The sequence below is a fragment of the Coenobita brevimanus genome, chromosome 79 (genome assembly GCF_032717465.1).
Source record: "Coenobita brevimanus isolate Jiangsu-jjx chromosome 79, ASM3271746v2, whole genome shotgun sequence".
NCBI classification, from domain to species: domain Eukaryota; kingdom Metazoa; phylum Arthropoda; class Malacostraca; order Decapoda; family Coenobitidae; genus Coenobita; species Coenobita brevimanus.
The window spans coordinates 34,657,911-34,674,046 of record NC_137032.1 but is presented as its reverse complement, the minus strand read 5'-3'; the positions used below and the strand labels follow the sequence as shown (position 1 = coordinate 34,674,046).

Genomic DNA, 16,136 nt, shown 5'->3' with positions numbered 1-16,136 from the left:
GGCTCACACAACATACCACATATAGTAGAGCACTGCACAGCACATGCCACACTAAGATGCAGACACAACTTCAACAGTGTAAGAAACCTTTGGAATGATCCCTTAGAGCAGTTGCATACCTGTGGTCAATGGGTCTGCCCGATCAGACAGACTGGGGTTGAGCAGCAACAACTCTTCCACACCACCCATCTCTCATAATTGTTTCCTCATCTTATATGGAAAGCTACTCATTTCACACTAACAGTCTCCACAATTACAGGGTGAGGATGGGTGGGATGATTCGAGCCACATGGATGCAGCGTGGGTGAGTGTGAGGGTGCGGGACCTGAATGACAACCCACCCATGTTCTCCCGCCCTCACGCCCACATCACTGTAAAGGAGGATGCTCGCCCTGGCACCCTCCTTGCTGCCCTCCCTGCCCTTGACCCAGACATGGTGAGGACCTGCTTAGGTTAAGTCAAGGTTGTTTGAGTTTAAAATATATATATAGATAGATAGATATGAATCCTTTACATGTTGGAACATTAGAAATATTGAAACCAGATGCCAGCTTGCTGGAATTTAGTCATGTTATGACGTTATTGTTTATCACAGTATTGCACAGCCTCTTATCCTTCATTTTCTTGGCTTCCTTAAGTTTGTTTAATGCCAATATTTTTATATTTTTAAGTTTACAATGTGATATCTTTTACTAAAACTTGTGAATAAGAATGTTGTAGCATTTGTGTTTATCTGCTGACAGCACTCTCCACTGTGATTATTAACCCCTGTCAATCATGTTTCCATAGACAAGGAAGTAAAGTTACATCTGGTGTTATGAGTAGCCATTTTTGGTTTGTGTAAGCATTCAGTCATGGATGAAAAATAATTTCAGGCATATTTCTTGCCATGTAGAGAGGATGGAGAACGAGAGACTAACGAGGAGAGTGTATGTGAGTGAGGTGGAGGGGGGGAGAGGGAGGGGGAGGCCGAGGATAAGATGGAGGGATGGAGTGGAGAGGTATATGAGAGAGGGAGGTGTGAACTGGGAGCAGGGCAGTGAAATAGCATTGGGCAGAGGGACATGGAGGAGATTTGTTTGTGGCCACCCCTTATGGGATTGAGATGTCTGGCAATAGATAGATAGATAGATATTTGCAGCTGTGACTGTGCCCATGTAAATAGCAGTGGTAATAGTTGAGCAGTTTCACAGGGTTTAGAAATTTTCACATTGTAAGTATGCACTTACCTTAGGTGCTGGACTGGGAGCAAAGTGGGTCATATAGTGGTTTGGGGAAAAGCCTTTGTTTAGCTCTGGGAGTAGCTCTTTTGGTTATGTAAACATAGTTATAGACAATGGTTGTGTTTATAGCATTAATTTACCTTGAAAAGATGAGGATGGTTTTACTCTGAAAAGACAGGAAATATAGTAATTATGTTGTTAATGGCACTTAGTTAAGCATCATCATTAGAAAATATCAGCCTTATTGTGACCAGTTGTGGTATGGAGGGCATCACTTTATTTTTTTATTGCAATTGTTACTCTTGTTTTATATCTATAGACAGTGGGATCTCCCAGTATGTGAGAATATGGTTGACAAAATACGCTGCATATTAGAAATTTCACATAATAGAAACCATTGAATCAGCGGAAATAAATGTATGTAGTCAACACCTCACCGTATCTTTGTCATTTACAGTACTACTTCCCCATTATTGACTCTCATTTTCAGAAAGACCTTTGCCCAAAGAAAAATAATAGAACTATGAATGTATTCCGCTAGGTAGCGCTTCATTTATATGATTGCGGCATTAGCAACCTAACTGCATCCGTCTGCTTGCAGGCCTCCATAAGTCTTGATGGTTTGTAAAATCTGCTCCATGTTTTTGAGAACTTTCCTCACTGTCAATTCACCTAAGCCAAGTTCATGTCCAGTGTTTCAGTTCCAGCCATACTTATTCAGCTCTATAACCTTAATTTTCAGCTTCAGAGTGATCCTCTTATTCTTGTAATGAAGTAGTGGGGCCATGATGTAACAGGTGAACAAGAGTAGGTCTTGTATAATGCTAAACACATCGCAATATGTGAGCGTGGCGCAGGCAGACACAGACTGAGAGTCTTAAGACTTGACTTGAGAGATGCCGTAAATGAGGGAAAGGGTGAGAAACGAATCGGCCATCTGGTGGTGGCTTCGGATACAGTACTACCAATTTTGAGTGGGGACACTGTTTTTCCCTTGCTTTCAGATGAAAATTATATTTTGCATGTAAAAAAATTTTTTTTTTTTCCTGAGTTGAGTTTGCATGCTAGGTGTTTCACAGATTGAGATCCCACATGTTGGGAGACCCCACTTTTTATTTAATGATAATAATATTAATTTATTTTAACTTCATAACAACCAGGGAGGACGAGGCAGTGTGGACTATCGAGTGGAAGGTGGATGGGATGCCCTGACAGTGGACTTAACAGGTGGAGTACGATTGCAGAAGGCCCTGGATCGTGAAGCAGAAGGTGGAACAAAAGCCGAAGCCCTGGTAGTGGCTGTGGATCGCGGAAACCCACCACTATCCTCCACTGCAACTCTCACCATTACTGTAGCAGATGTTAACGACTGCCCGCCTTTCCTTCTGCCACCAATTAATTTACACGTGACTGAGAATAATCCGGCCACTCGCCTGGGGGTCCTCAAGGTCACGGATCCTGATGTGTGGGCCCAGGGTCATGGCCCGCCCTTCAATCTCACACTTCATCCATCCAACCAACCTCATATCTTTGAGCTCATCTCCCTTAAATTTGATCCATGTGAGTTGGGTTATGAAGATAATATTTTTTGGAGCTGGAGACTTTACTTGGTATTTAACTTGCACTGGATGATATAATAACTAGTTCTTGAATTCAGTGACATCTTTTTAGTTTATTGTTGTGTATTCTGAATTATTTTACTCAATTTGAGGTAGGGTTTTCTCATAAAAATAGGTTAGTCAAGATTAACACTATCAGTTCAAAAAAATATCCCCTAATTTGTATAAAAACTTGAAAATAGCAGGAATTAACTAAGGAATACAGGAACGAAGTGGGTGAAACTAGTACTTTGTTATGGCTTGCTAGATGGGAATGGGTTTGTTCGATGAGTGGAATAGTGATACTCTTCAGTCTGCACAAAAGCTGAAGACCCTTTATGACCAGTGCTTAATTTCATACCCATTAAAATTATATACAGTATTACCATATCTGCTACCAACAGTCCTTTGATTGTATATTGGAGAAGGGGGAGGTGAAGTGTTTTAAGGTTCAGAGCCTCTGAGACTGCCGTCTAATTAATACATAGCCTCTTCTAAACTGAAAATGTAAAGTTGAGGCATTACCTTGAATAAAATACAGGTACATTCTTGTGCTGAAGGAGTTATTAAGTCAATTCTGAATCAGCTTTAGTTGGTTCTCGTAAGCAGAATTCCTTGTAAGTCACTGGGTGTTTGTCAGATGATGTAATTCAGCTTAGGGAAGATGAGCTAAATTTAATCATCCCCTTTAGCCCAAGGATATACTTTGTGTGTGCGTAGCTGTAGGGGATGAGATAGTTTGCAGTTCTTTGTCAAACAGTTTTTCCTCAGCTAAATTGAATTGTCTGGTGGGACAGTAGCTTGAGTGTGATACCCAAATGGCATTCAGCTGCATCCTTAAAGTATATTTGTGGTAAACTTTAGTATCAGGTATAGGTATTGATCAAGCAGTACTCTGAGTATTATTGGAATGTATCGATTGGTGACACCCTAAAGCCAGGTCTGTTATCATCAGTATTAATCAGGTCAGGGCCAGACTGTTTTTAAAACTGATAGGAAGTCTGTTGAAGTAAGAGTTCAGCATGTTCACTTATCCGTTCTTCCCACAGCAGACCTGAATTGTGGCTGTAGATGTAGTGAAGATGTTTCATTAGGCTAACATCAAACAGTTTTTGCAACCAAGAGAGAGCCTACCAATAAAGGGTAGCTAAAGCATGTCTCTGACCCCTCTCTCTGCCAGGATAAAAGCTGTGACTATATTTATTTGTTGTAATCAAGCTAGTGCTAGGCAGTTTTACAAGTTGAGAGAAATCATGTCAGTCAGTGGGTTTCCTTCCTCTTACCTGTTCAGCGTTCATAGCTTTTGCCCTCCTCATTCCTTCCTTTATCATTCCTGCCGCTAACTTTTTGCACTGACAGATCTAGACAGTGGACGTGGAGGAGCTGAAGTGTGGACGACAGGACCCATAGATCGTGAGGAACACCGTAAGTTAGAGGTGTTGGTGAGGGTGGCAGACGTGGAAGGAATGGAGGCGACCCACACTGTCACTGTTACTGTTGATGACCTCAATGACAACCCCATGAAGCCGGCCTCCAAGATGGTTTACTTGTGGAAAACACAGGTAATAGGAAGGACTTGGATGGATGACAAAGCTATAATCTTGTTGGCTGCTACTGCTACATTTTCATCACAGTTTTAGTGACTGCATGTTTGCATCTCAGTATTGATATTTATGGTGACCGTTTAAACATTAATTCCTGGATGACCAGAGGTTTCCCTGTGGTAAGTAAAGTTGTGTGACATCAGCTAGATTGAAATACTGTACTTGGGTTATGCCATTTAAGGGTTAAATAAATTCAGAGAATATACAGTACAAGCAGTAATAAGGTGTCATTATTATCTCATTTATAAAGAGGGTGGGTTGATTGTAACATGTAAAATGAAAAATAAATTGCCAAGGGAAAAGTGTCAGTGAGCCAAATTATTATACTTACAAGCAGATGGTCATGGTTCATATTACCACATTGACACTTTCATATACCGTATCTGGCAGTTTGGTTCTTTGGTGTAGTTCTGCTTTGCACATTTTCCATACTGTTGTTTCTGTTTCTATACCTAACCAATTTATAATGGAAGGAGTAGTGTTTGCATGAACAAGAACATTCTTTGCTACGAACTTCATATTTTTGTTTCTGAGTTTTCATTTCACCATTAAAAAGCAAACTCAGTTTAGTTTCTTACTGAAATTTCTTTGTAGCATTAAGATAATCCAGAATATATTTATTTACCATTTACTCCTTTGTTATTTAAAGCTAGCTAAAATCAGTTGCTTATAAAGTTTTCTTTGCAGTAGTTAAGGCTATCCTGGATATGCTGCCTTTAGTTATGCACAAGTTGTTACCTCCCTGGGACAGAAATATCTGGACACTTTATTACCAAGGCTGTCCCACACCATATGCAGCATGTTAGAAATGGGTTGATGTATTTTCTTGATTTTTTTTTTTTTTTTTTTTTTTTCCCTTCATTGTCTTAGAAACTTCACTTTTCTGATGCAGGCAAAAGTTGAAAATAGTTTATTATTATTAAAGTTCAGCTGGTTTCATAGGAATGATGTGAAAAAGGCCGAGTGATGTTACTTGCAACATCTTCTCTTTCATAAACTGTCTTACAGTTATAGTGTTCTTTTTTTTTTATTATTATTATTATTATTATTGTTTACTGTTACAGGGTAATATAATTTAGCATTAGACAGTTTATAATAGAGGTATCTGTATCCTCTGCAGCAATATCACTGAAAGTCAATGTTATATGCCCTAATTAATATTGTAAGTTTACATAGGAAACCATTATTGAGCCTAAGCTAACCTATTCCAACCTGACAAACTGAAACTATCCAAGCCCAGGCTAATTTAAGCCAAAACTAACTGAACCTAACCTAAAGCATCCTAAATTAACTTACGCTCCCCAGTCTAACCCATCCTAGCCTGACTGAACCTAACCTACCTCAGCAAAACCTAACCAAACCCAACCTAGCCTGACTTACCTTTATCCGTCTCTAATAAGGGTGGTGGTTCTGAAGCGCCACTGGGTCGTGTGTTCGTGGATGACCCTGATGACTGGGACCTGAGGGACAAGACCTTCTCCTGGGCTGGTCTGCCTCACCCTCTCTTCACCCTGAATCCTGACCAGGGCACTATATATGCTGCCAGTCAGCTTAGGGAAGGCAGGTGAGGCATTTGTGAGGCAGGGCAGACTGAGGCAGAGACAAGGCAGGTGGGATTGAGACACATGGAAGGTAGGGGAGGCTGAGGCAGATGAGACAGATTCAGCAGAGGTTAATTCCCTCACCCCCAGGGGTCTCTCCTAAGGTGAGTAAAATTGTCTGGTCCTAACCAGGATAAAATACAAATTTATATCCACAGGCTGAAAGGATTAATGGAGGAGGGATCCCCCAAGCCAAGCAAAATTGTTTGGCATTAACCAGAATAAATCAAGTTGTGTCCTCAGACTAATGGAGATTAAGCAAGATAGAAAGAAGAGAGGGAGGATGAAAATGGGATAGGAGTGACATCAAAGAGGAATAAGTGAAGCAGAGATAATTACAGGTAGCTTAGGCAGAGAAAATTACAGGAGGTTTCAACAGAGAAATCCACTACAGTACATGGCAGCACATCCACCCACACCAGGGAACATCAAAGCAACACCCAGCACACGATACCATGCGCAAGTACTGTCATCTCTCCCCCCTCGCCCACCTCAGACCGGCTTCCAGAAGCATATCCACACTTGGATCACTCGCCGCTCCATTCAGTCACTTAAAGACAACACACAGCTGCATGCACGGCCTCCTGACATCCACCTTTCTGAATCCTATCATCCTCGTGAGGACGGGGTCCACCTGGCCAGGTTGAGATGTCGGCACCATCCAGCCCTCTTAAGCTACCAGAAGAGGCTGGATGGCTCTGTCGCTGATGCCTGTCCAGGATGCAACACAGCACCCCGTACTATTGAGCATATTGTGGAAGACTGCATTGCACACAATCACGTACACCAACAACACAACATATACTCTTTGAGAGCTCTGTGGGAAAGCCCAGTCTCGGCCATGGCCTTCCTAAGGGACTCGGGGCTGTTCGGCCAAACTGCCTAGGGAACAACTACTACTACTACTACAGAGATGGGAAAAGGGAATCACAGGAGGAGCTTGTGGAATGATGCGGTGAGGGGAGACAGTGGTTAAGTATGGAGAGACAAAGAGGGAGATAATGAAGAAAAAGTAGAGGAGAGGCTAAGGCAGAGATGGAGCTTAGGTAGAGGTGTGGTAAGGGAGGCTGTGATGAAGTTAGGAGAGGTGGAGGGAGAGAGAAAGCATGAAAAGTGAAAAGAACAGAGGCTAAGGTAGAGATAAAGCAGGAGAGAGAAAATTGGAAAAGAAAAAAGGATAGATGAGGCAGGATTTTTCATTTTAGGTCACCAGAATTCATTATTAAGTGGTACATGATTGTAACTGAATGAATCCTTATTTTGTGTAATCATAGTGATAAGCAAGACATCATAACAGTAATCATAATCCCCTTCGATCCCTTCTTTCTTATTTCACTTCTTTCCCCTCCTCTCCTCTACTCTCCTCTATCCCATATCCCAACCGTAATCTTAATCCTTTCTCATCCCTTCTCCTAGTTCTCCTCTTTTCCCTCTTCCCTCTCGTGTGTCCTCATCTATATTCTTTCCTCCTCCAGATATGAGTTAGGGTTCCTGGTGAGTGACCGAAAGTGGCAACAGAAGGATGTGATGGGAAATGTGACAGTAACAGTGAAGCTGTTGTCTCAAGATGCTCTCACCCATGCTGCCCCCGTCACCCTCACCCCCACCACCCCCATCCACCTCACCAAGGGATGGACGCCTGTGGTCAGTCACTGAGTTCAGAAGTGTGACAGAGTCTATAATTTTTTTTTTCCTCATCTCATTCTGTAGGTGGAAATAAAGATTGGTATGATGGTGATGATAAGATGGATATTTACTCTGATTTTTTTTTCCAAGAAGCTCATGCCTTGTTTTAATTTCTGCCTTCACCTTTGCATGTTGAGGTTTAGCTTTTTTGTTGCTTTAAAAAATTCAAATGTATACTCTTTTCTTTTTATGTATATATATATTTTTTTTAATCTTAGCTCTCAGATCATGAAAATATCCAAAAATCCCTAGTGATGTAATGTCATGTGGTGTTACCCAGGAATGAAATACTTTAAAGTCATTCCCGGAAATTTAATCACTGTGCACTCACCAAATCATTCTGTACAGGAGGGAGGTGTGATACACTGAACTGAAGGGGTTAGATGTATGCTTCTTTCCAATATCAGGGTCTTTACAAAACTGAATAAATCTGGAGGTAGCAAGAATAAACTAGAACTCCATTATAATGAAAGGGTAAAGATGAACAACATTTATTCATTACCTATTCTGAGCAGGAGGGTGGTGGAGGCCTGGGTTCACTCGTTCAGGGGATCTTGGGGGTGGTCAGACAGAAAGGCTACTTAGTCGAGGTGGTCAGCATTTATGGGGAAGATCTTGCCTCGTCCACCCAAGCCCATTCCCAACCCACGCCCATACCCTTGCCTACCTCCATATCTGCTGCCACACTGCCACCATCCATGCCATCCACATGTGTGTGGGTTAGTGTGAAGGATGAGAGAGGGAGCTTCATGAATCCAGTCAAGCTGCAGGGTCTTCTGGCTCTCCACACTCCTCAGGTTAGCTGTAATATTGTATTGTGTTACTGTGTTACTGTAATGAGGCTTTTCCATCCATCCATCATCCAGTCATAATTTTTTGTACAGTATGTTTAAATCTGTTAATCTTTTCACATGGATGGTGTGCATGTAGTTAGTTTTTCTTCAGGTCATTTTATTAAGCAGAGAGAAGCCCTGATTACAGTAGAAGGTTTTATTTGTTTGTTTATTTTTCCTGATCATACTGTTCATCAGTGATACAGTGGGAAGTTTGAAATCTGACTGTTTTACTTTTCCCTCCCTCCCTCCTTCCCCCTTTCCCTTATTTCTATGTTCATGAAGGGGATACTGTAGAATGCTTTGACATTGTCAAGGTAAATTTTTATTAGTTTAGCTCCTGATAATATTGTTCATAAAAATGAAACCCCACAGTCACAACACTTGTATCAGATTAGTTTTTATTAGTCATATAAGTGGGCTGATTAGTGTGCCGTATCCCTAAGTAAACTGGCAAGAAAGATAATCCAGAACCTTCCTAGTCTATTAAAGTATGGCCTCAGGTCAACACTGCACTACTGGTCAGGTACCATGTCAGGCTTCTCCTATGCATAGTTTCTTCATATTATTTTTATGTTGTATAGGAGGCTAGTATTACTGTATTTTTCATCTGTATTTCCTTATATTCCCATGCCAGCTTTTGAGAACTACATGCTATTCCTCATGCTATTCCTTCCCACATTTTCTGAAAGGATGGCTGGAGAGTATCTTGTGTTGTTGTTATTGTTGTTGTTGTTGTTGGTGGTGGTGGTGGTGTGCTGTAGTCATATCTAAAATGGTAATTGCCAACCATTGTATTGTACTGACTTTTTCCTGTTCTTAAGTTCTAAGGTTGGGTTATTGCCTGGTTATTCAAATTTCCCTCTACTCCTTCTTTATCACCCAATAGGAGGATGGTGGACTGCAGGAGAAGGGCAGCTTCATCCTGCAGTCCACTGAGTTCACATCCAGTTGAACATGAGGCCACAACAACAGCAAACAACAATATTCATACAGCAGCCTGCCTCACTGAGTGCTTGCATACTTCTGATGAAAGTCTTAATTTTTTGCAGCTGGAGACAGCAACAGGACTGAAGATAGGCATAGGGGATCCTGGCATCACCACCACTCCACTCCCCCATGAATTTTCCACTAGTTACCACCACAATTCTCCCACTGCCACCTCCCTTGCCTCCACAGCTCTTCCTTTACAGGCAGGTGGATAGCATGGGATGAAAAGTGTGAGGCTGTATATATGGGTACGTGTGCATTTGTACTATATGAGGGAATAGTGTGTAATGGACACATGGTAAGTGTCTTATGTATGGAGAAGAAAGGGAGGTGTGTATGAAGGCATGCTTGTGTATGGCAGGTCATACCTGGAGTAGATCAGTCCTGAATAGGGTATATGATAATAGGTGTGTTTTGTATGGATGGTGTGTGCATGGGGAGATGGCAAGACGTTATCAGTTTACTGGGAGATTATGTGTATCAGGAGATAGTGTTGTTAATCAAACCCCAGTCTGTCTGGCAGAGTAGACCTATCAGCCAGGCAAGCAGCTGTCCCTGCAAAGTCATCCCATGCAGGGAACTGATGTTACCTTGTAGCTGAAAGGGCCTCATTGCGGGGAATAGTGTGGAGGTTTGGTTCCTGGATGGACACCACATTTGTGTCTCTCCACCCAGTTAACAAGAGCATCATAGCATGCTCCACTTCACCCCATAATTGGTTATATAGTTACCACCCTTCATTGTAAATGGTTTCCTGGGTTACAAGAAGCTGTTTAGCTTGTCACTCAAAGTAGTCACTTGAAGTGGAAGGAAGAGTAATAAAAAGTGACAGGAAGGAAAGGGAAAAGTAAGAAGAAACAAGGTCAGACAGATAGATTGGGAAAGGGGAAGAAAGAAAAAGGCAGCACCATATCAAGGGAGTGGATGATGATTGCGTCCTTCTACCATTGAGAGATAGTGTGAAGAATACATATGGATAGAGAGACAATTGTTGTGTGAATATTGGATTGTTTTGTTTCTGTGAAGAAGTTGGAGGAAACTTCAGAGTTATTGTGTTAGTTGTCATTGCTTTAAAGCCCCTGTCTTCCTAGCTGTTCAGACCCATCAACCACAGATAGTTAAATGCTTCTGTGGGGCTGTCCTACTGGTACAGCACAGTAAGTACATACAGTGTTCAGGGATCTGGCAGTCCCTTGTGGTGGACAGTGCCCCACCAAGGTCAGTTCGGGGTCCTTCCCAGAGTGAGGTGCAGGAAAATATGGGATTTGGTTTCAGAATGGATGCCACAGCTGCTTCACCTAGAGTGCACAGCTCCACCACCTGTAGGCTTCTTGTTAGCCTTTTGTCTGAAAATTCCTCGTACTGGATTGATATAGTGATTGTTTGTGTTGAGGAAAGTGGCAGGTGTAATTGTTCTTTAGAAATATTGAGAATTTATTTACATGTAATTATGCTTATGGTGTGTATTGTTGTGCATAGTTATTTTCAAAGGAATAAGGATCATGTTTTTTTTCCCCCCCTCAGACTTAATGGTTACTTTATTTCAGAACGAATGTTGCCTGAGAATATGTTTGAAAAAGAATGATTGATTGTTTGATTTATATTGTGGTTGATTGATTTATATTGTTGATTGCTAGAGATAGCAAATACTGTATACATTAGGCTGAATGAGGAGTTAAATTGTATTTCGTAGTGAAGTTATCTTACTTCCATGATTTTTTAAAATTATGATATCAGTGTTCATAGTGGGAAAAGCTTCTCAGACAGGAGATTATCCTGTTTTCTGCAAATACAGTAGTTGCCTGAATCTCATCACATGACAGACAGGTGACAGTTGACCAAAGTCACTGACAAGGGGAAGAATGTGGGGTTATACAGCCACAATTATGTCCTTGGTTATGAGGAATAAGCACATATTAAACTATGGACGCATTGCACTACTGAGTCTCAGTTATCAAATACAGTTTTATTACTCACATGATGCATATTCTAACACAAATTTTTACATATACTTGCACTGTAGTTATTTGATATGTTGTACCTACATAAGCATCTTTCCCATAAATAAATAACTATACACCTACACACAACTGCCACTTCATACCACCAGTGTATCATACACTTGAAGCTGCCAACTTACACCCACACATTCTCTCTCTCTCTCTCTCTCTCTCTCTCTCTCTCTTGATGCCAGCAATCGGTAGTGGTCATTTATATGCTCTGGGTATGGCTTTTCCCTTCACTCACTTGTAACCTAAAATGGGCACGATAATATATGTTCTTACTTTAGTATTAAGGCTCCATGAATGTAAAGGGTGTTTCCCTTCAATTCTCTAAAATCCTAGTAAAACCTAATTATTAAAAGCAGATGAGTACACGATGACATTCGTGTTCGATAACACTTCCTCTCCTATTAAATTCATACTGTCAAATTAGCTAAAGAAAACATTGGTAAATAGAATTTCCCTCCTTTCAGCCTTGTAGCGAGTTCCCCTCGTCCCTTTGTTTTTATGGTACCATGTCGCTGAGACAGGCAGGACTCTCCTCTCGCACTTGTTATTCCCATGGATCTGTAGGTTATTTTACCCACCTAAAGAGGACACCAGTGGTGGAGCAAGAAATGCTGGGGTAAAGGATTGCCATGATCTCGATAGAGGGACCCTAGGAGATGTTATGGTGGAGACACCATGCCTTATAGTTACCTCGCCACACCTACCTCTGAGCACTATCTCATGCACCTTAATCACCTGTGTCTTGAGTATTCCTAGTATTTTTCAGTATCAGTGGTCCTAAGTAGGCAGGAGAATGTGTGTACTTGTTTGTAATGTTGTGACCTAGACTTAATAACATGCAATTAAGGTGATTAGCTGTTATATTACCCTTCTCTGTATGCATTCAACATCAGGAGAAAAGGAGACGGGTTGTGCTTTTACTTGGTATACTGGTGGCAGTTGGCATGAAAGGAAAACGACACTCATACACCACCTTGTTCCCCCCACTCCCTGTTACATTCTCTCTCTCTCTCTCTCTCTCTCTCTTTTGTCATGTGCGCACACACACACACACAGCGAATGTAACAAATATGTGCAGTACATCACACCAAGACACAAACCTAACCCACCACATCTCATACCATTATGCATCAGTAGTAAACCTCCTCCCGTGTTGAGGTGGTGGACACTAACACCACCTCTCTAGTGACCCCGCGCCTCACCCACGCCCATGGCCGAGCCCACGCCTGCCACACCGTCCCTGCCCGCCACCACCCTGACACCTGCACACCCGCCACCTGTTTCAACGGAGGGAGATGTGTCAGGTCCTCCATTGGCAGCAGGTGTGTGTGTTTTTGTTCTGAACTTTTCAGTTTGGTGACCTTTAACTTTTTTATTATTCTGTTTTTGATTACTTTACTGTGGGCATTTTGTTTCATGCATTTCATTGATTAAGATTCCAGCATGCTTGCATGCATCTTCTTTGGTGACCTAATGGCAACTCTGCATGCCGCTTGATCGCTAGCAGCTTCTGTGTTCTGTCCCTTATCCCAGAGGTCACACTGTATGACCTCATCCGAAGTCTTTTTTCAGTCTGCCTCTCACAACTATATCCACAAGTGTTCATGCACCCATTTGTCATTCTCCATCTTCTCCACATTTCCAAACCATCTCAGTCAACCTTTCTCATCACAGCACTAATACATCTGAGTCATATCCTTCCTCTCAACTCCTCATTCGTAGTCCTAACCTCCCATGTCAGTCATTCAAGGATGCAGTACACAGCTGTCTAATCCTTCTCATCTCTATGTTTGAACCTACAAAAATCCTCCTCCTTCACTGCCCAAGTCTCACTGCTGCACAGCATTGCACTTCTAACACGTGCTGCATGCAAGGACCCCGTAGCTTGGAGGGAGAGGCAACAGCTTCCTTAACTTCTTCCAACTTCCCCTCACCCTCACTACTGAGCTAGCTCCAGCCCCACCTCCAGCACATATCTCATCCCCCAAATAATGAAACTCCTCGACACACTAAAGAAACGCTGTAACAAGATTAATCTGTTCCCATCTCACTGCTTCTGTTTGCTCTTCTTTACTTACTTCATACACAAAAACCAGCATAATTTTGAAGCGTACCTCTGATGCCATGACATCTCTTTTATGCACTCACTTATCACAAACTCTCCAAAAAATGAAGCTACTGTACTTCCCACACCCTAGTGGCAAACTGCACGCCTGCTGTGACATTACCAGCACCTGCCCTAGATATCATCACTTTGTTTTAATTCTCAACCCCTTATACAGTACCTCATTCTGCCTCGCCACTTCCTAAATCTTGCACTACCCTCTTATTCTCCGCTGTCAACTCCAAGTCTTCAGCATACAACCCCCCCCCATGGGAATCCATTTATGAAGTCATGTGAGAGTGTAAAGCAGCATAAAGTGGTATGGGGCATTAAGCTGGACAATTTTAATCTTCCCATTTCTATTCGTGTTTGAAATAATTTTCCCCCAGATTATATTCTTGTAAAATTATTTTATGTTTGTTCTCTCTGTGTTTGTTATCTCATATAATTTACTTCCTCCAAATGGTTATATTGATGAAAAATGTTAAGCTTCATACTTTTTTTGGGGGGGGGGGGATTGCAGTCAGTGGACGTAAGGTCGTTTCATAAAACAGATTTAATGGCAGACCAGTTTGTAAGTAGTCATTTTTTTTAATATGTATTTTCATGAGATGTTGGTCTGTAGGTTATGTTACAAAGTGCCTTAGAAACCAAATAGAGAAGTCAGATACATTTTACCTTCTCCATGACATATGAAAGTGTGGTGGTTGGAAGAGGAAAGTAAGATAATCCAGCAGCAAGATAGATGGACAATGTAGGGAAACCCAGTATATGAGGTATAGTGGTGTTGTGGGAGAGCACTTGGCACTGACTTCGAACAGAAACATTTATCTACTTATTTATTCAAAGGATATGATATCATTTATATACTTAATAAATAGATAGATAGGTAGATTGATGGATGAACTCATAATTCATAGTACTAGTGACCTGAGAGGAAGAGAAAAGTAGAACAAGATGGAATAAGATACTCAGATATGATTGACAGGGGCAGACTAGCAACTAATAGGCCAGAATGGGAGGGGGGTGGAGTTGAGAGGCCATTGTTGTGCACTGGACTAACACAGGCTAATGATAATGGTGATGATGATGATATACAAGTCATCCATAAACATATCCCTGCAGGTGTGTGTGTCCAGGAGGTTCCCGAGGTCCTCAGTGCAAGGTATTGTCACGAACCTTCAGTGGAGAAGGCTGGGCGTGGGTGGCTCCAATCCCACCTTGCCTTCCCATTACCCTGTCACTCAAAGTACTTACTAGCCACCCACATGCCCTTCTCCTCTACTCCGGCCCACTCTCCCTCACACCCACACAACACCCACCCACACCCATGCTGGCCTTACAGCTAGTTGAGGGCCAGCCTGAACTCTTAGTGGAGGGCAAGGGAGGGCCATTGAAGCTGGAAGTCAACACCACACTTGACGATGGTCACTGGCACTCACTTCATGTCAGAATCAGTGCTCAGGTGAGTATGGGTGGTGTGAGATGGTATTAGAAGTGTCCCAACTTAAAAAAAAGTCAAAGGAACAAAAGGAAGCTGAAAGTTATTGAAATTTGTGTCTGTGATGGCAAAGCTAGGTCCTTGAGTAAAGTTTATAATGAGAGATAACAAAGGGAAGTATTTGGAATAGGGTGCAAAAATACCACTGCATAAATATGATGGAAATATATTTGGAAGTACTCTGGGAAAAGCTTATTTGTAAGAGGTGTTGGTGAAATAAGTTACCATATTTTTGTACTAGAACTTGCCGAATACTTGGCATTACTAAAATGATACTGATTTGAAATGATTTAATTGTTTATCCACAGGAAGACATACTGATTTCTAGTCCTTCCTTTCTTTCTGTTTCATTTTTCTTGCATTTTCCCTTGCAGTTTCATTTTTTCTCAGTTTTTCATGCTCTCCCTCATTTCTTCACTCACCCTCACACTGTCCCTCACCTAGTCCTTCCCACTTTCTCACACACCCTCCCATTCCATCATTCTTCGTCTCACATACTTCCCCATGCTTTTCCTTCTCATTCTCCCATGCCTCCTTTCATACCTTTCATATCTTCTTCCCTCTGCTTTCTTTCCCTCTTTCTCATCCTCAACCTCCTCTCATTCCTTCTCAGTCTCCCATGCCTCATTTCATACCTTCCAAATCTTCCATCTGCTTTCTCTTTCTCCTTCCTGTCCTCTCTCTTATATGCCTAAAATTCTGATCACTTTTGCAGCTTCTTTCTTCCTCCATGTCTACCTTGTCACTTTGGATATTTAAAAATAAGTTATAAGTTATGTTCTAGATACATGCTTTATCTCCGCTTGGAGTTTGAAGAGCATGATATTTCCACAAAGTTACAGAATTTTTAGTATTTCCTATATAAAGTTGTGGGTTTGAGATGATACAAGGGTGTTACCCATGCTACCTGAGGTTAGTATGCTGTATCTTACACATATAAAATTCATCTTTTGTTAACTTATGTTTATTTTTCTGTGCTAATAT

The 16,136-nt window shown here is 41.6% G+C and overlaps 1 protein-coding gene across 1 annotated transcript in view; it reads left to right on the top strand.

Moving 5' to 3' along the window:
- Positions 1 to 16,136, top strand: part of LOC145409107 (putative neural-cadherin 2) — a 68,407-nt gene that overhangs the window by 38,804 nt on the left and 13,467 nt on the right. The window contains exons 11-19 of the mRNA XM_080279649.1: positions 260 to 436; positions 2,384 to 2,783; positions 4,181 to 4,383; positions 5,826 to 5,989; positions 7,502 to 7,670; positions 8,228 to 8,509; positions 9,598 to 9,738; positions 12,706 to 12,869; positions 14,777 to 15,116. Of these exons, the coding sequence (XP_080135775.1) occupies positions 260 to 436; positions 2,384 to 2,783; positions 4,181 to 4,383; positions 5,826 to 5,989; positions 7,502 to 7,670; positions 8,228 to 8,509; positions 9,598 to 9,738; positions 12,706 to 12,869; positions 14,777 to 15,116 (2,040 nt within the window). The remainder of the gene's footprint in view (positions 1 to 259; positions 437 to 2,383; positions 2,784 to 4,180; positions 4,384 to 5,825; positions 5,990 to 7,501; positions 7,671 to 8,227; positions 8,510 to 9,597; positions 9,739 to 12,705; positions 12,870 to 14,776; positions 15,117 to 16,136) is intronic.